The sequence below is a fragment of the Lactuca saligna genome, chromosome 1 (assembly GCF_052625555.1).
Source record: "Lactuca saligna cultivar CGN05327 chromosome 1, ASM5262555v1, whole genome shotgun sequence".
Taxonomy (NCBI): Eukaryota; Viridiplantae; Streptophyta; class Magnoliopsida; order Asterales; family Asteraceae; genus Lactuca; species Lactuca saligna.
The window spans coordinates 59,515,813-59,540,619 of NC_136417.1; the positions used below are offsets into that span (position 1 = coordinate 59,515,813).

The following is a 24,807-nucleotide window of genomic DNA, read 5'->3' on the forward strand; positions in this document are numbered from 1 at the left end:
TAATAAAATTGACTATCGTTCCAAACCTTGTATTTTTCTTGGCTATAGCGCCTCTTATAAAGGTTATATATGCCTTCATCCACACACCTCTCGTATATATATTTCACGTCATGTCATATTTAATGAGGATTTCTTTCCTTATCAACATTTAAACAAACCTCAACAATCAAGTAATGATCCCAACACATCCACATCTTCTGATCCTTCACCTATGGTTGTCATTGAAAATCCAACCCAAATTCCTAATCCACTAAAGTCAGCTTCTTTCATTCCTTCAACCATCCGATCAGGCCCAATTATCACCCCTGGTCCACCTATTACTTCGTCTAGCCCATTAGTCTTTCCTTCTACAAACCCTTCGTCCCCTGTCCCTCAGTTATCACCACACATCTCTTCTAATACTTCCCAACCTCCGCCAACTACATCCACTTTTCGACCAGCTGAAAATAGTCAACACTCGATGGTCACCCGTGCACGCACAAACTCTCTCAAACCCAAGATATTCACTGTCGATCTTTCTCATAAGCCTACCATTGAACCTCGCCTTTTTTCTCACACAATTAAACAAAAATGCTGGCAAGATGCGATGCGATCAGAATATGAGGCTCTCATGAAAAATAACACCTGGTCACTTGTTCCTTGTCCTACTAATGTCAATATTGTTGGTTCTAAGTGCATTTACAGAGTCAAGAAACGATCGGATGGTACAATTGACAGTTACAAAGCGTGACTAGTCGCTCAAGGTTTCAGTCAAGAAGAAGGCGTGGACTATTTTGATACGTTCAGTCTGGTCATTAAACCGACAACAGTTAGACTGGTGCTTTCGATTGCTCTCTCTCTCAAGGTTGGTATATTCGACAATTGGATATCAATAACGCCTTTCTTAATGGCGATCTATCAGAAATGGTGTATATGAAACAACCACGGGGCTTTGAAGATCAAAATTACCCTCATCATGTATGTCGATTGAATAAAGCTCTTTATGGCCTTAAACAGGCACCAAGAGCTTGGTTTACAAAGCTCAAAATTTATCTAGTCTCCCATGGCTTTCGTGCTTGTCAAGCTGACACCTCGCTATTTGTTCATATTACTCCTACTGTTACCATTTATGTTTTAGTCTATGTGGACGATTTGATTATCACAGGTACGAATAATCTTCAACTTCAAGTCTTTATTGATGAATTGAATCGGATATTCTCACTCAAGGTTCTTGGAGACTTGCATTTTTTTCTTGGGTTACAAATTCACAGGACTAAATATTTACTAACCTTGTCATAACAAGAATATGTCACAGATATTCTAAACAGGAGTAATACGTTATTAGCTTCACCTATGTCTACACCTGTTGATCCGTACAGTCGACTACAAAAGGATGGTGATCCGTTTAGTGATCCAAAGCTATACAGGCAAGTAGTAGGGTCACTTCAGTATGCAACAATCACTAGACCTGACATTGCCTACTCAGTAAATCGCGTGTGTCATTTTATGCATTCACCAACAAATCGACACTGGAAAGCTATCAAACGTATTCTTAGATATCTCAAGGGAACGATTACTCATTGTTTACACTTCACACCTACTAAATCCAAAGGATTACATGCCTTTTCTAATTCTGGGTGGATTTCCGAAACTGATAATAGTCGATCACAATATGGTTTTGCTATTTTCCATGGTTCAAACCTCATTAGTTGGACTTCTAGAAAACAAAAAGTTGTTGCAAGATCTAGTACAAAAGCTGAGTGTAACACCCGTAGATCCGGGGTAGTCAAATTAGAGACGATAAGCATCAAAAATGACTTTTTTATGGAAGATTATTTAGAAGGATTAATATTAACCAAGTTGTAGTATATGTCACAAGGTTTCCGTGCATATAAATAACACCAAAATCCGATTTATAATGAAGAAGTTATGACTTGTCGAAGTTTTGCGACAGAACCGACATGACCCAGCGCAACCCAGCGCGGCGTAAATAGTGAATTTAAGGTAGCTAGATATCTATCCTTAGTGATCTAAACGAGAGTGGAAGATTTCTTCGATAGTAGTCCAACGATAAAAAGACAGACGAAAAACGGAGTTCAGATGAAGGAGTTATGAATTTCGAACGGAGTTTTCCTGTCCCGGCCTACTAAAGATAATATATAAGTAATATATTTATAATATCTTAAAAATAAAGTCAAAATTATCCAATGGAGTCTAAACAAGAGTTGTAGACCATAATCTCACCTTCACGTTGATATAAAGAACGTCGAAAATGGAGTTCGTATATGAAAGTTATGAATTTCTGAAGTTTGGGGCACGAACTCCAAAGTTGTGTCAGAGACCACGACATGGCAAGCAGTGCCACGATGTGGCAGGTCTTCTGACACCTCCGGGAGTCCCCCAGATGCAACTTGAGATGATGCATGCAGTGACGACCAATCCCACGACGTGGCAAAAGGTGCCACGATGTGGCAAGGGCCAGTATCAACCCTGAGACCCGAAGCAAGTCCCGGAGCCCGAAGATCCTGAGAAGAAAAGAGTTTCCGAGCTGAAGCTCTGTCCGCGAGAAGCCCGGTGTGTGAAGTGATCCCGATTTCACCGAAGAATACTACTCTTAGAGTTGTAGTGTTGTCCGAGCATCGTCTAACCAAGTGAGTGTGTGGTTACTTTCTTCTAACACATAAATATGAAGTATTTTATACGAAATACGGGTTATGTGTATATTTTGTTGTTATATGTGTAAATGTATATTCACTTTCTTCCACCGCATAGATATGAAGTATTTGCTATGAAGTACGTGCTAGGTGTTTATACATTGTTTGTTTACTTTAGATAGATGTTGAAATAATGTTTTAAAAGATTTAAACTTTATATGTGTTTGTATCTACAAATATATTGGGTAGAACATGGGTAGATGAAATAGTTGATGTGAGACGAAATAATAAGTATTTTTGAACTCAATGTGTTCATTAGGTATTTTTGAACTCTATGTGTTCACTTGGTGTTTGAACTCAATGTGTTCATTAGGTATTTTTGAACTCTATGTGTTCACTTGGTGTTTGAACTCAATGTGTTCATTAGGTATTTCCGAACTCTATGGGTTCACTTGGTATTTTTGGACTCAATGTGTTCATTAAGTATTTTTGAACTAGATGTGTTCACTTGGTGTTGTTGAACTGAGTGTGCTCACTAAGTGTTTTAGAACTAAGTATTCACCAGATGTTTTGAATTAATTGTTCACTAGGAGTGCTAGAACTAGGTGTTTGTTAAGTATGTTGAACTAAGTGTTTACCAGTCGTAATTTGTGGACCTTGGCAGTGGTGGACTTTGTGTCAATTCCTTAGGTCAATCCTTAGGAATAAATTGATAAAGGATAGTTGATTCTTAGGGTAAATCCTTAAGAAATAAAGGAGATAATGGGAATGAGTATTTGGGTTGATTGTTTGATAATTGAATATAATAAATGTATTATTGTGGGTTGAAAACCCCATATGCTCACCAGGCTCCTAAGCCTGACCCACTCAATTTAATTGTATCACAGGTATCGATATGAAGCTGCTTTGTACTGAGAGATTAAAGGAGATGTAAATCACTAGAGTAAATGAATGTTTGTTCTGTTTATGCTTATGTGTCTGTATCGGAACATGACATCACGAGGTTTTATTATTTAATGAAAATACATTCTCTTTGAGAAATGTTTTGATAAGCTTTTATCATATCTTGTTTTGGGAACAAATTTCGCAACCGTTTTCTTTAAACGATTACTCTGATTTATAAAAAAAAAAGCATAAACAAATCGGTCTTTTCTGGCCGAGAAATTGGGGATGTCACAGTTGGTATCAGAGCATTAGTTTAACGAACTAGGAATTTGTAGGAAATTTCTAGACTTAAACTTAAAATGCTAAGGATTGGTTGTGAGGAGTGTGTCTAAAATATATTAGATAGTACACCTAAATTGACATAAACACTAGTTTATTTTAGGAATGATGCCTAAAATGCTTTTATGTGCTAATTGTTTTGTGTGATAGCTAAATTGATGCTATTATTTGTTCGGATCTATGGTCTGTTGCCGACCGAATCTGGAAACCTTATGTGTTTAGGATTCTAAGCGTAGGACTACGAAATTAGAACTAGCATGTAAACGTTTCAGGGTGATAAGGAGATTTATACGTTTATCGTAATTAAAAAAACCTTTCTTATCTTAAAATTTCTCGCTTGGTACACCAAATGTCTGCTTGGATGTACAAGAGGTCATTGTGAAGACTCGTAGATAAATTGAGTAAATGGAGGAAATGAAGAAGGCTTATGATAGTGGAAGACACCTATCAGAAGATATCGTAAGAGTGGTATCTTGCCTTTTGAGTATTTCTTATGAAATAACAATACGTTTAAAGGAGTACAGTATGTCTGAAGTACACTTTCGATTGGCAGGATGATGGAACGATTGTTGAAATTCTTGAAGTTGTCCTATCGTCTGGTATTTCCATCACCAATCGAGTTGAAGTAGAGTTGATGATTGTAGATTTAGCAATGAAGAAATCCTAGTAGAGTTTAGGGAAATTTCTATGATTATTTGGGCACTTTCGTATGTGTTAAATTGTTGTGTGATTTTCTTGTATGGTGATTTGGTCGACTGCGGGACAATACTTGGGATGAGTATGAGTAGGTGTGAAAGGTAGTAGATGCATATACTACTGGAAGCACAGGACTCGCACTTGGATCAGGGAAAGTCACAAGGTTACCAAGAAGCTAGTAATTGATTATGTTTTGTTCAAGTGTGTCATTACCCTTTTTTCGATAGTGACTAGTAAGATGGTTGTTATTCCGACCTTAGTGGTCATATCAAATTGAGTCCGACTACGAGGAGTTTGTTACGTGGTTCAAGGAACCAAGTTCGATGTAACATCTGACCTAAGTCAAAAGATTGAAATCAATGCGATCGATAGCATCGCGCTCGTTGTTAAGGAAGCTTGTAGCTAGAAATGCTACATGTAAAAATGTGATTATATCACGTTAAAATATGAAGGAAGGTATATTCCATTCTGAAATTTGACTCTAAGAGACTTGAGTCTAAGCGTTGCATCATACGATGAGAGGTCATTAGAACACAACCCATCGGTCTGTTAGAATAGATAAAGGAAATTATTTATCCTGAGAAGAAGAATGAGTCCACAATAAGGACTTATTTTGTAACTTGGAAGTTATGATTGAAAGTACAACATAGTACGATAAGCACATGCAAGATTAGGCATCGTCTGCAGTCAAGAAAGCCATAGAGCTAAATACTCTTTCGAGGGAACATAGAAGTTACGGTTATTACCTAGGATGAAGAAATAACATGTGGAATCATTATGCAAGTCCTATTTCGTTGATGATTCCGGGACGTAATCATCCTAAGGGGGAGATAATTGTAATGCCCGTAGATCCGGGCTAGTCAAATTAGAGATGATAAGCATCAAAAATGACTTTTTGATGAAAGATTATATAGAGGAATTAATCTTAACCAAGTTGTAGTATATGTCACAAGGTTTCCGTGCATATAAAGAACGTCAAAATCCGAGTTATAACGAAGAAGTTATGAGTCGAAGTTTCGCGACAGAACTGGCATGACCCAGTGTGACCCAGCACGACGTAAATAGTGAATTTAAGGTAGATAGATATCTATCATTAGTGATCTAAATGAGATTCTAACATTTCTTCGATAGTAGTCCAACGATAAAAAGACAGACGAAAAACGGAGTTCAGATGAAGGAGTTATGAATTTCGAACGGAGGTTTTTTGTCCCGACCTACTAAAGATAATATATAATTAATATACTTATAATATATTAAAAATAAAGTCAAAATTAGACAATGGAGTATAAAAGAGAGTTTTAGAGCATAATCTCACCTTCGCGTCGATATAAAGAACGTCGAAAACGGAGTTCGTATGCGAAAGTTATGAATTTCTAAAGTTCGGGGCACGAACCCCAAAGCTGTGTCAGAGACCACGACGTGGCAAGCAATGCCATGACGTGGCAGGTCTTCTGACACCTCCGGGAGTCCCCCCAGATGCAACTTGAGATGATGCATGCAATGACGACCAAGCCCACGATGTGGCTAGGGTCAGTTTTTCCCTATAAATAGATTTGAAGGGCCAGCCGAGTTTGGTTGCTCATTCTCTCATCTCTCACCCATATTACCTCGATTTACGTGCAAAGAAGTACACCCGAAGCCCCGGTATCAACCCCGAGACCCGAAGCAAGTCTTGAAGCCCGAAGATCCTGAGAAGAAAAGAGTTTCCGAGCCGAAGCTCTGCCCGTGAGAAGCCCGGTGTGCGAAGTGATCCCGATTTCACCGAAGAATACTACTCTTAGAGTTGTAGTGCTGTCCAAGCATCGTCTAACCAAGTGAGTGTGTGGTTACTTTCTTCTAACGCATAAATACGAAGTATTTTATACGAAATATGTGTTATGTGTATATTTGTTGTTATATGTGTGAATGTATATTCACTTTCTTCTACCGCATATATATGAAGTATTTACTATGAAGTACGTGCTAGATGTTTATACATTGTTTGTTTACTTGAGATAGATGTTGAAATAATGTTTTATACATGTTTTAAAAGATTTAAACTGTATATGTGTTTGCATCTACAAATATGTTGGGTAGAACATGGTAGATGAAATAGTTGATGTGAGACGAAACAATAAGTATTTTTGAACTCAATGTGTTCATTAGGTATTTTTGAACTCTATGTGTTCACTTGGTGTTTGAACTCAATGTGTTCATTAGGTATTTTTGAACTCTACGTGTTCACTTGGTGTTTGAACTCAATGTGTTCATTAGGTATTTTTGAACTCTACGTGTTCACTTGGTGTTTGAACTCAATGTGTTCATTAGGTATTTTTGAACCCTATGTGTTCACTTGGTGTTTGAACTCAATGTGTTCATTAGGTATTTCCGAACTCTATGTGTTCGCTTGGTATTTTTGGACTCAATGTGTTCATTAAGTATTTTTGAACTAGATGTGTTCACTTGGTGTTGTTGAAGTGAGTGAGTTCACTAAGTCTTTTAGAACTAAGTATTCACCAGATGTTTTGAATTAATTGTTCACTAGGAGTGTTAGAATTAGGTGTTTGTTAAGTATGTTGAACTAAGTGTTTACCGGTCGTAATTTGTGGACCTTGGCAGTGGTGGACTTTATGTCAATTCCTTAGGTCAATCCTTAGGAATAAAATGGATAAAAGATAGTTGATTCTTAGGGTAAATCCTTAAGAAATAAAGGAGATATTGTGAATGAGTATTTGGGTTGATTGTTTGATAATTGAATATAATAAATGTATTATTGTGGGATGAAAACCCTATATGCTCACCAGGTTCCCAAGCCTGACCCACTCAGTTTAATTGTATCACATGTATCGATACGAAGGTGCTTTACACTGAGGGATTAAAGGAGATGTAAATAACTAGAGTAAATGAATGTATGTTCTGTTTATGCTTATGTGTCTGTATCGGAACATGACATCCTGAGGTTTTATTATTTAATGAAAATACATTCTCTTTGAGAAATGTTTTGATAAGTTTTTATCATATCTTGTTTTGGGAGCAAATTTCGCAACCGTTTTCTTTAAACGATTACTCTGATTTATAAAATAAAGCATAAACAAATCGGTCTTTTCTGGCCGAGAAATTGGGGATGTCACACTGAGTATCGATCTCTAGCCTATACCACTGTTGAACTCATGTGGCTAAAACAGTTGATTATTGATCTTCAAGCTCCAATTCACACTCCACCATTGTTACTTTGCGATAATGTAGGAGCCATTTTTATGTCCAAGAACCTTGTTATCAGTACCAGATTAAAGCACATTGCTTTAGATTTTCATTTTATTCGAGAGCAAGTAGAGGCTGGTGAGCTAAACATATGTCATGTGTCCTCTGTTGATCAATTGACAGATATATTCACCAAACCCTTAGGTAAAGATCGTGTTTCATTTCTTCGTTCCAAGCTTCAAGTTCTTCCCGCTCTTGAGCTTGCTGGGGGTAATAGCATTAAACAAACACATGTACATTACTTTGTGAATTAGTCTTTCAGTCAAATAGCCATAACAGATATGTAGGAGTTTATATCTCCACTTTAGTTGTACTTTCCTGTATGTGTATTAAAACTGATGTACTCCTCGTATCTTATACACAAGAAATTGAAGATATACAATTTCATTCAATATCTCTATTCTTTATACCAAATAAAACCAAATAGTGAGTAAACTTGTTGTTTAAAATAAAGACATAAATAATTTTATAATATTAGTAACAACGATTAAACAAGTATGATGTCGTAATAATTTAGATTTGCAAAATACAATGACTTAAAAGGTTAATTTTTAAAATAAAACGCCTTAATACAAATTAAAATATCCTAATACAAAAACAATGTCTTAAGAGAAACTAATTTGTCATAATAGAAACAAAATTTAAAGTTAAATGTAATAATTCGCAATCAAAATCAAACAAGTTTAGATTTTCATATTGTCTTAATATATTATATTTCCGGTTTGTATAGTTATTTAATATATCAAAATCAAACAAGTTTAGATTTTCATATTGTCTCAATATATCATATTTCCGGTTTGTATAGTTATTTAATATGCTAATTCTTTAAAATACATTATATATATATATATATATATATATATATATATATATATATATATATATATATATATATATATATATATATATATGAAAAAGAGAATGAAAAAAAAATATTAGGGATGCTATCACTCCGTGTGAAATTCTTTGTGTGCTTTAAATTATTGTAATCGTTTTTATTTAATATGAAGTGTGTGTTGTTAAAAAAAATTATGTCATACTAATTAAATCAAAAAATGTTTGTATGATATTAAAAAAAAATGTTTGTTTATTAAAATAAAGTAATTAAATTAAATAGCAAAAGGAAAAAGAATAGTGTGCTAGGAGTGTTACCATTCCCCACCAAATGTTAAGATATAACGCTAAATGAAGAAAAATAAGGCAACACTCAAAAAACTAACATGACATGGTGCTAAGAGTATTACCACTGTTGTTAATCTTATTGTATGGATTCATTAACATAGCCTCGATTGGACATATATGCGACATGCATGTAATTTTTTTAGAACTTATTTTACTGAAAATAATTAATAAATATATTGATTTTTTTATATAAACAAATTTTCATATTGATATAAAAAGAGTAAATATTATAAAAAACACTAAATTTACACCAAAATTCTAATTTGACACTGTATATTTTTTTTTTCAAATTTGACACTGTGTTTTTAATTATTTAGAATTCTGACCACTTGACCGGTCAACCATATTACATGCTGACGTTCAAAATTGATTTTTTTCCCACAAAAAAAACTAAGTTTACATTTTTTATTTTTATTTTGACACTAAGTTTAATTTTTTTCTTTCAATTTCAACACTTTATTTTTTTACTCCAAATTGAACATATATATATTTTTTTCTAATTTTGTTCAATGTTGAAAATTTTCTATTTGAAACCGTATACATATATTTGTTTATTACATTTTAAACCGTATAAATATATTTTTCGTTTAAAAACCATATCTTTATATAAATATAAGGGTTTTATATTCTTCCTTTTTTATTTATTATTTTTTATTTATTATTTTTTATTTATTATTTTATTTACATTCAAAGCATATTGTTGTGCATAAATGTGTATTAGTTATATGATGTGAACCAAACTGATCATAAATTTCGAATAAGATGTAAAAATTTCATGAATTGCAAACCTTACTTCTGAGCCTTGATCGACTACACGCCTCCAAACTCATTTTAAAGTTACGTATTAATATAAAATACAATTTTTATATAACTAATATCAGTGGTGAAGCCACGATGAAATATTATGGGTAGCACATCTAAATTTTCGAGGTAGCACATCGAAAATTTTTCACTTCACAAAAAAAATTCTCAAAATATTTTCACTTCGCCTGAAAATTCAAGGAGTACCACGGACTACTTCGGATACCTACGTAGATCCTCTCCTGACTAATACATATTTAATATAAATTTATGGTTTGAATGTAAAGAAAACCTTGTATATTTACAAAAATATGGTTTTTAAATGAAAAAAATATATTTATACTGTTTAAAATGAATTAAAAAAATATTTATAATGTTTCAAACTGAAAATTATCAACATCGATCAAAATTAGAAAAAAAAATGATGTTCAATATGGAACAAAAACAGAGTATCAAAATTGAAAAAAAATTAAACTTAATGTTAAAATCGAAAAAAATAAAAACTTTGTGTATTTTTTGGGAAAATAAAAGTCAATTTTGACACATTAGCATGTCATGTCAGCAAACCCCGTCATCAAAACTGACATGTTATCATGCCACGTTAGTAGGTAACCAGGTTGACCGGTCAAGTTGTCAGAATTATAAAAACTTGAAAAACATAGTGTCAAATTTGAGATAAAAAAGAAAAACACACTATTAAATTAGATTTTTTATGTAAATTTAATGTCTTTTGTGTTATTTATCAATATAAGAATAATTTTTTTTTTCAAAATTCAAGTTAAGAATCATACTATGAACCAGAATTATACTAAAATTTTATAAAAATATCCTACATGTGAATCACATTATACTAATTTTTTTTTCAACAATGATTGATTATTTACTGATTACTCGTTAACATATAATTTGTTTAGTCAGTTTTTCAATGCAAATGACAATCTTGTACATGAATTGTATGAAATAATACACAACTACAAATCAAATCGACGTTCTTTTAGACGACAAAATATGTATAATGCTCGACAAAATGTCAATATTATTCTATACGTACCATATAATACTCGTAATAATAGGAAAGTAAAGTTACATGATAATTAATAAGAACCAATTTATGTTTAATTTTTATTATCAAAAATCCAATGATCAAATAATTAACGCTATGTTTGCACATTATAAATTTATAATAAGTTGCACCATGTAATAATTATGTAACAATCGAACAGAAGAGTCGTATATACAAAGTGTCATACATATATTTGGTTAAAAAGAATGAGATAATAATTAATATGGAAAAAAGATCGAGTATCCAAATTAATAAGTAAAAAATATATAGAAGATTAACTTTGTTTATATGATATAATAATTAATATGAAAATTTAAATAAAAAACTAATATAAATACACCGTGTTGAATAAATAAAATCAAATCATACAGTCGTTATCATCAAATCACATGGCACAGGTGGTGCAGATAAAATGTGTGTAGTAGATAGTTTAATTAAAAAAAAAACATTATATTTATAATATTAATAATAAATGTCTTCGTTACATACATTTTGTGATTTTTAGAATTATTATTCTGGTAATTAATAACAAATATCAAAATTTTAATTTGACATTGATTTATTTATTTTTTATCTAAAATTTGATATTGTATTTTTTAATTTATTATAATTCTAACCATTTAACCGGTTAACCTGATTATCTGCTTACGTGTTAAAATTAAATTTGCTTCCACAAAATACACTAAGTCTTTTTTTTTTTTAACACTAGGTTTATTTTTTCAATATTAATACTTTATTTTTTTTTCTTTCAAATCCAACATTATTTTTTATTATTTTGTTAAATGTTGATAATTTTTCATTTGGAACCCTATAAATATCTTATTATTACATTTTAAACAATATAAATATATTTTTATATTTAAAAACCATATTTTTATATAAATACAAGATTTTTTTACATTAAAAACATACTTTTATGTATAAATATGTATGAGTTATATCATGAGAACCAAACTAACCATAAGCTTTGAATAAAAATATATATTTTTTTATCAATTATCGTTTATGAAATATTTTTTTATTTTATTTTTTGTTGTAGATTTTACACATATTTTATTTACAATTAATAATTTTATTAGGTATATATTGATGTCAAATCTAATGTTTATTTTGAAGCATTGAAGAAGATATGAGAAATATAAAATAAAATAGCAAAATTTAATAAGAATACTAAAATAGATGTAATAATATTAATATTTATACGTCATAAATATTTTTGAAAAAATTGAGCCGCAAAATATGATTTAATAGGAATCTTACCAAGAGATTGAAGACGTTCATTCATAACGTTATGATTTAATGTAAAAAAATTAGGATTTGTATAAAATATTGAACAAAATTAGAAAAAAATAACGTTCAATTTGGAACAAAAAAATAAAGTGTCAAAATTGAAAAATAAATAAACTTAGTGTTAAAATCGAAAAAAAGTAAAAACTTAGTGTTTTATAGGGAAAAAATTAAATTTTGAGACTTCAACATATCTGTCAGCATATTATATGATCAAAACTGACATTCCTCACACCAACTCGAAATATAACCGAGTTAATTGGTCAAGTAGTCAGAACTTTAACAAAATTTAGAAAATACAGTATCAAATTTAAGATAAAAAAACAAAGTGTTAAATTAAAATTTTAATATAAACTTAATGTTTTTTTGTTATTTTTCCTTACTATTTTGGTTAGAAATAGAAATATGAACTAGTAGACTAAAACTTCATGATACCAATTGTCGAGGGAGAAATTTGTAACTTTATCATTTTCTATTGCAAACCCCTCTCTTTTCTTCTATTTAATACGAGGGTGCATGCGAGTGTCTACACATCAATCACAAACATGTTGAAATCTCAACTCAACCACCTCTACCGCCAGCAAAGTCCCACTCGGCCGATACTCACACGGTGGAAGAAGAATTTTATAGCCGGAGATGTGGGTGTTGACAGTGGCCGAAGCCTTTCATCTTTTGTATCTCTTAACACATTGGCGTTTCCTACCAAACATCGCCGGAGATGTGGTGGGTCTTTCCTCTCTCGGCGTAACACCCGCAACTCAATCGGCCAAATCAAAGCCGATGCCGGAGAATCCAATACTGCCAGTAGTGTCATCAGAACCATCAGCCTCAGAGCCGTCATTACAGTCCAGTTGACTGTGGGTGGTGTCCTGTCGAACTTAAGTTTCATGAGAGCTTTTGATGATATTGGAGATTTGCTCGGAAAATCACTCCTATTGGAGCTAGTTTCTGCCGATGCTGACCCAAGTAAGTCTATATGCCGGTTGTTTGAGAGATTTTGATAAGTTAATAGGAAATAACTTATCATTTTAAATCTATAAATTGTTTTTTCTAAACATTTATTTTAACTTATGTGTGGAACCATAATAAGTTAAAAAACTGATTAGTATTATTATTATTTTTAAGTTTTACTAACACACTCAAAAGACTAAATGAATGGTCGGATGGAGTTGGGAGCATCAACCAAAATATATCTTTTAAATATAAAGAACAAATACAAGAGTTAAATTTTAAGTATATGTAGATTGAACTATTTCACGAAAATGAATGCCCGACAATAGATAATATATCGGAAGCAATATTATCAGAAGCGACTATATATACTAACCTCTATTATTGATTCTGTTGAATGCTTCTGTTTCTTCTGTTGATAATTTTACACAAGAACACATAACAACAAATGTGGGTTTTCAAATCTGAAGCAATATTATCAAAAAAGAACATACAAACATCTATTATTGATTAGATCGAGTACTTCTCTTTCTTCTGTTGATAGTTGAATACAAGTCAAAGTTATGAATAAGATTAATATGTTTTTAGGACATCATAATACATTGAAGTGTATATGGTTTAATCTATCGTCATATCAACTAAATTGTTACATACTTCGTAAGTTTTTCATACAACGTTATAATTCTTTTCTCTCTTGATTCATTTAATTATACAAATAATATAACATATTTTATATGGTTTTAAAGATATTGTTTAAAATTAACTTTTAAGACTTATGCTTTAGGTTTAAAAATTAATTGATCTAGTTATAGAAAGTAAAATACTGGCAATAGTAAAAATATAGGGGGTATTTTTAAAATTTAGATATGAAAATTGATATTTTTGGGTATAGGGAGGTAGCTCCACGGAATCTACTGTAACTCCGCTGAGTGACAAAATCGTAAATAAATTAGTGTATTAAAAAAAAAAAAAAAAAACTCAAGATCTATTATGCGGAGCTCCAAGGAATGGATCTTAAGGGTTTTTTTTTTTTTTTTTTTTTTCAAATCAATTATTCGAGGTTTATACATTCATTCCCCCAACTAATTATTTAAAAAAAAAGATTATGATAATATAAATTTTTCTTGACAATGTTTCAAATGAATGTGAGGTGGAAAAAAAATTGATCTTTTAATTAGAAATCATTACATAAAAGAATCATTGGATAGGTTCTTTTTTTTTTTTTTTTTTTTTAACTGAAGATCCATTCATCGGAGCTACCTCTGCGGAGCTCCGTGGAATCCACTGTAGCTTCGCCGAATAGATCTTGAGTTTTTTTTTTTTTTTTTAATACAATAATTTATTTACGATTTTGCCATTCCGCGGAGCTACAGTAGATTCCGTGGAGCTACCTCTACAGAATGCATATCTATACCCGAAAATATCCATTTTCATCTCTAATTTTTGAAAATATTCCCTTTTTTTCTTATTATTACGGGTATTTTCTCATTTAAAAAACTAGATCTACTATTGTTAAGTTATAACGCTTGATATGATATGATGAAGCCAAATATAAATTATAATTACATGTAACATGCGTTTTTGTTTTATAAGTATTATCATTTCATTCTTTTTTTCGGAATTATATTCTATAAATTCCTAATTTTACGATCACACTCCAATGCATTTGTGAAAAAGACTACTCAAATCTAAAAATTTACGCACCCATAGTTGACGAAAAGAAAAATATAATATTCTTTTAGAAATTGTTCATTATTTAGGATTTCTTTTGAATGATGTAGAGGTATAACAATTTTATTTTTTATCGATCCATATTGTTACAAAATTGGGGTATGGAAAAACTTGAAAATCCTGAGAATCATGTTAAATACTTTCAGATTAAAGTATTTGGGTGGTACTCCCAACCTTTAATCGGATAAGATTCAGAAGAGTTTCTAGAATGAAGAATATGAAGTTATGATTTCGTGATTGTTCTTGTTCCAGGAAAAAATGATGACCAAAGAATGATTAAGTATATCATTTGTTTGAAAAATGTTAAGACAGTTTTCTTTGTCCAAAAACTACTCCAACTGTCAAAACAGTTTATAACAGTCACAAACTATCACTAAAACCGGATCATTAAAATAGGTTAAAACGAAGTCAAAAAACTGGGTTCATTTATAAAAAATTCAGATTTCTAAGGCATTTTTTATATAGCAATATAACTCATTTATAGAAAATTCAACTCGATCCCAGTCAGGGGCTCTGCCCCTTGGACCCCACTCCCAGGGGCGCTGCCCCCGGACCCCCATTCGTTTAGAGGCTTCACCCCTAAATGACAGTTTACTTTGAATCTTGAATAAACTCAAACAAGTGTGCACTCCGCACCTTCTTTACTTATTTAATATTCATCAAGATTGATTTTTGGTTAACAAATCAATCCATTACACTTAAATACACATTGATGATACAAAATCACCAACACATATGAATTACTATCAATATAAAGCCGATTTGAGGAAAAACAAAGGACCACAAAATGATATAAACGACATCGTAGGTGGCAACGAAAACGGGTGATTCGATTGTCTTTTTGCATATCATAGATGTGATATTTTGATAAATAAAATACATATATTCAATTGAATAAAATGCTACAAATCAATAAGATAACTCGTATTTCAAATAAAAATTTTAAAATCCTAATAAATACTTAAATGTTATGAAATTCATTGTAATCGTTTTGACATATTCAAATTCCTTTCGTTAAGTTAATGAAAAATAAAATTTCAGTTATATGTTTGTTGATATGTTTCCATTTTTTAAATTTGGTTTTTGAAGAGACAGGATTACAGAAGGCTACGATACAAGATTATGCACATCGAATCGGTCAAAAAGCAGATGACCTAACATATTTAGCCGAATTCGAAGTACCTGAAGATTTTGGTTCAATCGGGGCCATTTTGATTGAGAACGAACACCACAAAGAGGTATTTGTAGAATCGATTGTATTTGAAGGCCTCCCCATTGGTCCAGTGAGTGTCTCATGCAATTCATGGATTCATTCCAAGTTTGATAACCCTATAAAACGAGTTTTCTTCCTCGATAAGGTTAGTGATTAATCAACATATTTAATCATTCTATCATTTCTATGTATAAAGTTTTATGAGTTTGAATCATTGTGTTTGGATTTTATTTCCAACATGTAAACGGTATGGCACAAGGGAAAAAAATAATATAAATTAGAAGATAATAAAAATAAAGAATTTTAATAAAATAAATACCAACATCATGGACACTTTATATTCATGTTTGTGAAAGTTATCTTAAATAATTACACTATTTAATATGATAAAAAGGAATAAAAATTACAAATATTAAAAACCTTAAAAAAAAGATTAAATAGTACATATACGAGTTAAATTCTTTTTGATAACTCATACATTATTTATGGTATTTTATCATAAATAAATGATCACAATTTAAACCTAATTAAGATTAAAATAATTATATTTCTATTAATATATGAGCTCTTTTGTTAAAAAACCTAAAGAAAACATATTAGAAAAAAAATACATATTCTATAATTAAAGCATCAAATATGAAATATAGATAATACATATAGACATATAATTTTTGATGTTAAATTGTAATTACTCTCTTTTATTATTAATTTAAAGATAAGATAATATATTATAATATGTATAAGAAATTACATATGCTATGTCGGAATGACAATATCTTGGATTAAATAATAAAAGTTTACATCGATATAACGGAAACGGACAACAAACTGATTCATCAAATTTTCTGGACGACATATATTATTTTTTTAAAACCACACCTATAGATATTGGGAACTGATTCGTACAAAACATTTTTTTCCATACACAACAATTTGTGTTTTAAAGTGTTGTATTGTACAACTCTATAATACATAAATTGTTGTGTATGGCAAAAAACTGTTGTGTACAAATCACTTCCCATAGGTTATAATTAGGTTATAACGTTAATATACATGACTAATTTGACTATGCATTAGATTTTTATTTGGAAATAAGTTAATTTTTATATCAACAGTATTCTATAAATAAAAATAAAACCAAATAAATAATTCATATTAGTTATAATACTCTTAAAACAAATATTACCAAACAGATAACTTGTATAAAATAAAATTAAAATCTTTATGTCAGTATGCTGTAACATATTAAAAACATTAAAATTAAAATTTCAAATACAAATAAAATAATTATTATTATATTTAAAATATAACGGCTTGCTTATACTTTGTTTTCTGGGGTGGGTTACGCAGGTGTCATGCCTACCGTCGCAGACTCCGAGCGGGTTGAAGCAGCTTCGAGAACAGGAACTAGCAATTCTTCGAGGCGACGGCGTCGCCGATAAACCTCGAGAAAAGAATGATAGAATTTACGATTACGATGTCTACAATGATCTTGGCAATCCCGATAAGGATCCGGAGTTGGCACGACCGGTGCTCGGCACCAAGGAATATCCTTACCCTCGTCGTTGCAAAACTGGCCGACCTCGCACTAAATCAGGTACTCCACCATTTCTCGTAAGCTACATTCTAATCTCTGCAATTAACACGTAATCTGTTCCGATTTTAGTACATATAGAGCTAACATTTCAATTCTATGAAGAAACTACATTTATACACCCAAAATTTTACCTGTGTAGTTCTGATGTGAATTTGTTATCTCAATAGAAGTTTATGTCATATAATATGGTGGAATGATCGGCGTTGCTTCTGAAAAGTTCTGATTTAATCTTTCGTTTTGGAAGAGTAGAGTGAAATCCTGAGTTTTTATTTAACTACGGTAGTAATTATCAATCGTAATCTTAGAATCGGTTCACATTATTAGGAAATGTAATATGCTAAGGTTTATGATGCGTCGATTGTGATTCATGTATCTAAACCTAAATTGATATAAGAAACATCCAAACCGGTTATTAAAGAAGTAATCTTACAAATTGCCCCTTTTCTAATCATGGAGTCGGTGGATGTAAATTGAAAACATAAAGTTGTTGTCTGGTTTGATTACTGAGTAGAACTACAAATGCAGATCCATTATCAGAGTCAAGAAGCAGTGATGTTTACGTCCCAAGAGATGAATCCTTTTCAGAAGTTAAGAATATGACTTTTTCATTCAAGACTGTGTACTCGGTGCTTCATGCAGTCATACCCTCAATAGAAACAACCATGATTGACAAAGATCTTGGGTTCCCATACTTCACAGCCATTGAATCTCTGTTCAATGAAGGAGTTAATCTGCCACCATTAGACAACAAAGGGTTTCTTGGAAATGTTCTACCTCGACTTCTGAAGGCTATGGAAGATGCCCAAAATAACATCTTGCTTTTTGAAACTCCTGCAATGATTGAAAGTAACCACAACTCTCTCTCTCTCTCTCTCTCTCTCTCTCTCTCTCTCTCTCTCTCTCATAGACACAAAGATTTTATGATTGTTGATTTGCAGGAGATAAATTCGGTTGGCTTAGGGATGAAGAATTTTGTAGACAAACCATTGCTGGACTTAACCCTTTGAGTATTAGTTGTGTCACGGTATATTTTCCCTTTCAATGATTTACTAATTTAGAAAAGATACTTTAGAAGAGTAAATCACTAAATTGTATTTGTAAGTGTAATCATGTATGCAGGAATGGCCACTAAAAAGTAAACTTGACCCTGAGGTTTATGGTCCACCTGAATCCGCCATAACCGAAGAGATCATCATGAGAGAGATCAGAGGCTTCTGTTCACTTAAGGAGGTAGTACAACTGTACAAGTGTTCAACTTAGACTAATTATATAAAAATCTTCTACTAATTTGTAAATTAAACATGGAATTTTGCTCAGGCAATAGAGAGCAAGAAGCTTTTTATTATGGATTATCATGATATCTTCCTTCCATATGTGAACAAAGTCAGAGATCAGAAAAAATTCAGAACAACTTTATACGGATCAAGAACACTGATGTTCCTTATGCCATCTGGAACATTAAGACCATTGGCCATTGAGCTTGTTAGGCCACCTGGCAATGGGAAACCTCAATGGAAGCAAGTATTCACTCCATGTTGGGATGCAACAGGTGCTTGGCTATGGAAGCTTGCTAAAGTGCATGCTCTTGTTCATGATAGTGGTTACCATCAACTTGTAAGCCACTGGTAAGTTTGATTAATCCATTTTCTTATTAAAAGTTTGATTTTGTACCTATGAAAATCCCATGTTTTGTTAAACATTATTTCTTTTAGAACGAATTACAAATTTAGTCCTTGTGCTTTAATTAAATTGCAAGTTTGGTCCGATTTTCACTGCTTTTCCATCTTACAAAGTCTTAAAAGAAAGAGTAATTAAAACTTTTGGTTTCTAAGAATAGCTATTTTTGTATTTTTGATCCCCAAAAGTTTTATCTTTCTATTTTGGTTATTATTTGAGGTTTTGTTACGTTTTTGGTTACTGTTTCAAGAAAATGACTATTTAGGACCAAAATTGCAAAAATTAGCTATAGTCAAGGGCCAAAAATAGTAAGTTTACATGTAACAGAGGACAAAAACTGTTACAAGAATCTTATTTGAGGTTTTTGTAACGTTTTTGGTCTTTTTTTGAAGAAAATGACTGTATTTTTAAGACTGAAATTGCAAAAATCAGCTATAATCAAGGGTCAAAAATAGTTATTTTACATATAACAAAGGTCCAAAAATGTTTTGGAGCAAAATTGCAAAACTCAACTATACCCACAACCAAAAATGTAATTTACTCTAAAAGATTAAGTAATACACAGAAACTTGCAATTTTGAGTAAAATCACATGGACCAAATTTGTAGGACTTGCATATAGTTTTTCAAGGGACTAAATCCGCAACATATGCAAACTTAAGGACGAACATATGATTCCAAGTAAAGAACAAGGACCAAATTAGTGATTTACTCTAAAATATTTCGTTATCCGTATTTGATAATAAAATTTTCAGGTTGAGAACACATTGTTGCACTGAGCCATATATAATAGCCACCAACCGCCAGCTCAGCAAAATGCACCCGATACATAATCTACTACACCCTCATTTCCGCTACACAATGGAAATCAACGGTTTAGCCCGTGAAGCCCTAATTAATTCGGGTGGAATCATCGAATCATGTTTTTCCCCCGGAAAATACAGCATCGAGTTGAGTTCAATCGCATATGGTCAACAATGGAGATTTGACCACGAAGCATTACCCGCTGACCTTATCGCACGAGGCATGGCGGTTGAAGACCCCGATTCACCACACGGCCTAAAGCTAACAATAGAAGACTACCCTTACGCAAATGACGGTTTAGTCCTTTGGGATATAATCAAAGATTGGGTCACCAACTATGTCAACCATTATTACCCAGAAGAGAATCTTGTAGAATCAGATTCAGAGCTTCAAGCATGGTGGACAGAGATTAGAACACAAGGACACGCAGACAAGAAAGACGAACCATGGTGGCCGATTTTGAAAACACCAAAGGATTTAATCGGGATTTTGACAACGATAATCTGGGTAGCTTCCGGGCACCATGCAGCGGTCAACTTCGGGCAGTATGACTTTGCGGGGTATATTCCGAATCGGGCAACGATTGCCCGAGTCAAAATGCCATGTGAGGATCCGACTGATGATGAATGGGAGACTTTTAAACGTAGGCCAGAAGATGAGCTTTTGTCGGCGTTTCCTTCTCAGATTCAAGCTTCACAAGTGATGGCAGTTCTTGATGTTTTGTCCAATCATTCGCCGGATGAGGAGTACATTGGGGAGACAATGGAGGGGGCGTTTGAGGCCAATCCGCAGATAAAAGCTGCGTATGAGATGTTTTCAGGGAGGTTGAAGGAGTTGGAAGGGATTATTGATGGGAGGAATGCCGATGAGAGTAGGAAGAACAGGAATGGAGTTGGGGTTGTACCGTATAACTTGCTAAAGCCTTATTCGGAACCTGGTGTCACTAGTATGGGGGTTCCGAATAGTATTTCTATATAGATGGTTTCTTGGATTTCGGATGATGAATAATGGAGCAAGACATCTTGATTGTTCTTGATCATTTTATTAGGGGTGAATTTTTCTTGATTAAACAATAAAATGGAAAAAGTCATTTTGTTAAAAGTTAACATGATATCTTTTTCTATGATTGGAAAACATTGTGGTTATTTTGTGTACAACCTTGTTTTTATTATATGCCAAAATGTCAAATTACTATGCTTTCTTTTTTGTTGAGATTTTAATGAGTCAAATGTCATGACCGAAGTTGTCAAATTATAACTTGATATTTTCTTTGTGAAATACAAATTATAACTTGGTGTTGATTAAGACGTCAATGGTGAAAGCATAGATAGATATATTTTCTGGTTTAAACATATATTTTTGATTGAATGAAAGACTATTTGATTTGCACAAGAAAAATAACAGGGTTGTGCATAATAATCGAAAAACCGAACCAAAATCCAAATTAACCGATATAACCGAACCATTTTAAAAACCGTTGGTTCGGTTTCTAATTTTTCTTAATCGATAACTAACGGTTCGGTTATTGTTTTATAGGTTAACCGAACCATTATTAACCGAACCGCTAACTTTATATTTTAATATATAAAAATTATAAATTATATATAAAATAATATAGTCAAACTTATTTAAGATCCATATAATTTTTGAAAATATAATTCATTAATCCTTATTTATCACAAGGCGAAGGAGCAATCAAACCATCAAAGGTTGATCACGCAGACACATACAATCTTCCAATCATGCATTGAGTTAGATTATTGATTAATGTTGTAATTCCTAATCGGCTAATTCTACAATTTGTAAACATTATTCACAATTAGTTTAATCTTTACACTCATAATTGTAATCGAAGGTTTCCCACACCGCTAATCCTAATGAAAGATTGTTTGAACTTTATAGTCCTATTTGAAGGATTTTTTGACTTTATAATCAAGACTTCTAGGTAAGTTAAGATTTTTAGTTCTTCTTGACTATATGATATATTATGAATGTATTTTTATTTTTTGAATTTTTTGACTCTTTTTTTTACTGTTTTTGACTTAATTACATTGAATGTATATGCGTGATTGACTTTTTTTTTTTTTTTTTTTTTTTTTTTTTTTTTTTTTTTTAATCCAATAACACATAATTTGAATGTTCGGCTCTTTTATTTTATAGTTTTGATTTAATCGTATGGAATATGTATGAATGTTTGTCTTTATTTTAATATTAATATCAATTATCAACATATGAAATTATTAATGTCAATTTTTTAATGTTTTATATTTTTAATGAATGTTTTTGATTTTGAATGTGACTATGTGTTATCTCACTCTAAGTATTAAATATACACATTTTATTCTATTCCTATAAGTTATGTTACGAACATCGTTGTCAATGACTTTTTGGTATTCTATTTTCATTTTTTATGACAGTATACTTTCGTCGTTTATATTATTTTGAACATTATGGTTAACCAATATTAACCATTAACCAAAACCGTTAACCGATAAAAATTATTAACCATAACCAATATTAACCATATCTAATGACTACCAAAATGCATTAACCAATCATAATGGTTATGGTTCGGTTTAACCAATAACCAAACCAAACCGCCCCATACACACCCCTAAAAAATAGGTTTTTCCAGGTAAGATACATTTTCCCTACAAAGCCCTAAAACCATCCATGTTTTTCATCCGTTTTTTTCTACTCCATCGTCCATCAACCTTTTCTCCTACCTCTTGATCATGTCTGCAACAATCAACTCCAGTGGTGCTCCCTCCGCCATAGACGAAGCTGCCGACAGCCTCTGCCATTGACTCCAACCATTGCACTATGCCAGCATTAGCTTTGATACGGTTGTTAATGAAAAAGCCTCTGTCAGTGCCATCTTTGATTCAAATGTGCTAAGCTTCTTGTTCCGTTTTCCTCCGTCCGATTTGCCACCCACTTCATCTTCGCCTCCGGCAGCTTCTATTGGTAAAGTTTTTTTTTTTTTTTTTTTTTTTTTTTTTTTTTTTTCCTTTGAAATCGAGTATAACATCAAGAATCCCCCCCCCCCCCCCCCTGAAATTCGAGTATCAAAGTTCTATTACTTCTTTAAATGATATGTTCTGAGAAATACTCTAAAAATTGTGTTGATTTCTAGCTTGAAAAGAAAATAGGAGCTGAATTCTTCAATATATGTGATATTTTTATCATGAAGTTAGATGAAACACTAGTTGGGTTGTGTATCATATGTAGATGAATGGTAATGGGTTCCTTGTCATAACTTGTAACAAAAAAAAATCAACATCTTTATGTTTTATTTTAGTTGTATAAATTTTTTATTTGTGTTTAATTTATCTTGTTAAGCTTGTTAAAGATCCTTATGTGTTAATGACAATTATTTTCTGTTAATTATTAAGTATATTGAGTTGTATGCACATCTGCTTGATTGCTTGCCTATTATGATCTTGATGATCATCAAGAATATATGCCTAGGAATAGTGAACATGAAACTAGGGTTAACTAGGAAAATAAGTAAATTAATGTATGAGCATGTGTGATAACCAACCACATTTGAGTTAATTAAACCAACCAATTCGATTAACTATTATTACAAGTCTTGCTTGATACGAACTGAACACTAGGAAACATGGTAGTTTAATCAACTGATCACTGCTTGAATTGACTTGTTTGCTAAAGGATTAGTAATAGTGAACATGAACCTAATCATTTTAGAAATCGGTGAACATGAATAAACAAATCTGTTTGTGCAATTAACTATGATTTAAAGATGTAATTTGTCTGAACCAAAGTACCTAAAGAGATTTGTCTTTTGTCAGTTTATCGAGATTTACTATTTAGTTGTTCGTTTGAGATTTAATAAAAAATTTTCTTTAATGTTTTTGTGTGTTTTGTGTAACCAATAATCAAACATTTTAAATTAATTCACTACCGCTCCTCTTGTGTTCGACACCCTTGTTTATTAAAGCTATACTATACTTGATCGGGTTCACTGTCTGTAAGGTTTGGTTTAGATACGATAAATTATGAATTATAAATAAAAAACTAGTGCATTAAAAATTCACATCAAGTTTTTGGCACCGTTGCCGGGGAAAGGCTTTCAATTAATTTAGTTTATTTGATTATTCGTTATTTGTTTTTAATTTTTAGTTTTATTTAATTTTTATTTTTATTTTCATTGATATCATGTCACTTGTCGGGAAGGTTTTTGTTGTTATGTGCAGGAATTTGTGATCATACACATTGTTTGACTTTACCTTTCTACATGGGTTTCGAGATTGCAAGCGATTAGGGAATTCTTGACTTGCTTAGCCTACTACTTTGGTGATTTGTCCAACTCAATCCATGAGGCGTAGTATAGCAAGACGTATCATGGTGGTTAAGTGGAAGACCGAGCTCTTGTTATTCTTGACTAGTTGTGCCAACTCTTGTTCTACTTTTAGTTAATGGTGCAAAGAAAACAAAGGAAATAGTCTAACAAGTCCGACCGAAAGTTTTTGGTTTCACAAACCACTTCTTGCATGCAATGGATTTAATCGATAATTGTTGTTTGATTTCGATAAACACAAGTAATCATGATATCCCATTTATTTTTAGTATAACGTGGCACTTGTCAGAAAGTTGTGGTTGTTGTTTGTAGAAAATTAAATATTTTGAAGTCCCCAATTGAATTAGTTGGAAAAAGAAAATTAAAATGGGCAAATGGGAAATAA

General features: G+C 31.8%; 1 protein-coding gene across 1 annotated transcript; it reads left to right on the top strand.

The window, feature by feature from the left end:
- Window positions 1-12,671: 12,671 nt before the first annotated feature.
- Window positions 12,672-21,295, top strand: LOC145037167 (linoleate 13S-lipoxygenase 2-1, chloroplastic-like). The gene is made up of 8 exons (XM_078985763.1): window positions 12,672-13,092; window positions 15,898-16,166; window positions 17,372-17,618; window positions 18,144-18,464; window positions 18,557-18,642; window positions 18,738-18,848; window positions 18,936-19,243; window positions 20,050-21,295. Exons 1-8 carry the CDS (start codon window positions 12,672-12,674, stop codon window positions 21,074-21,076), a joined length of 2,790 nt encoding a protein of 929 aa, XP_078841889.1. The 3' UTR covers window positions 21,077-21,295.
- Window positions 21,296-24,807: the final 3,512 nt, after the last annotated feature.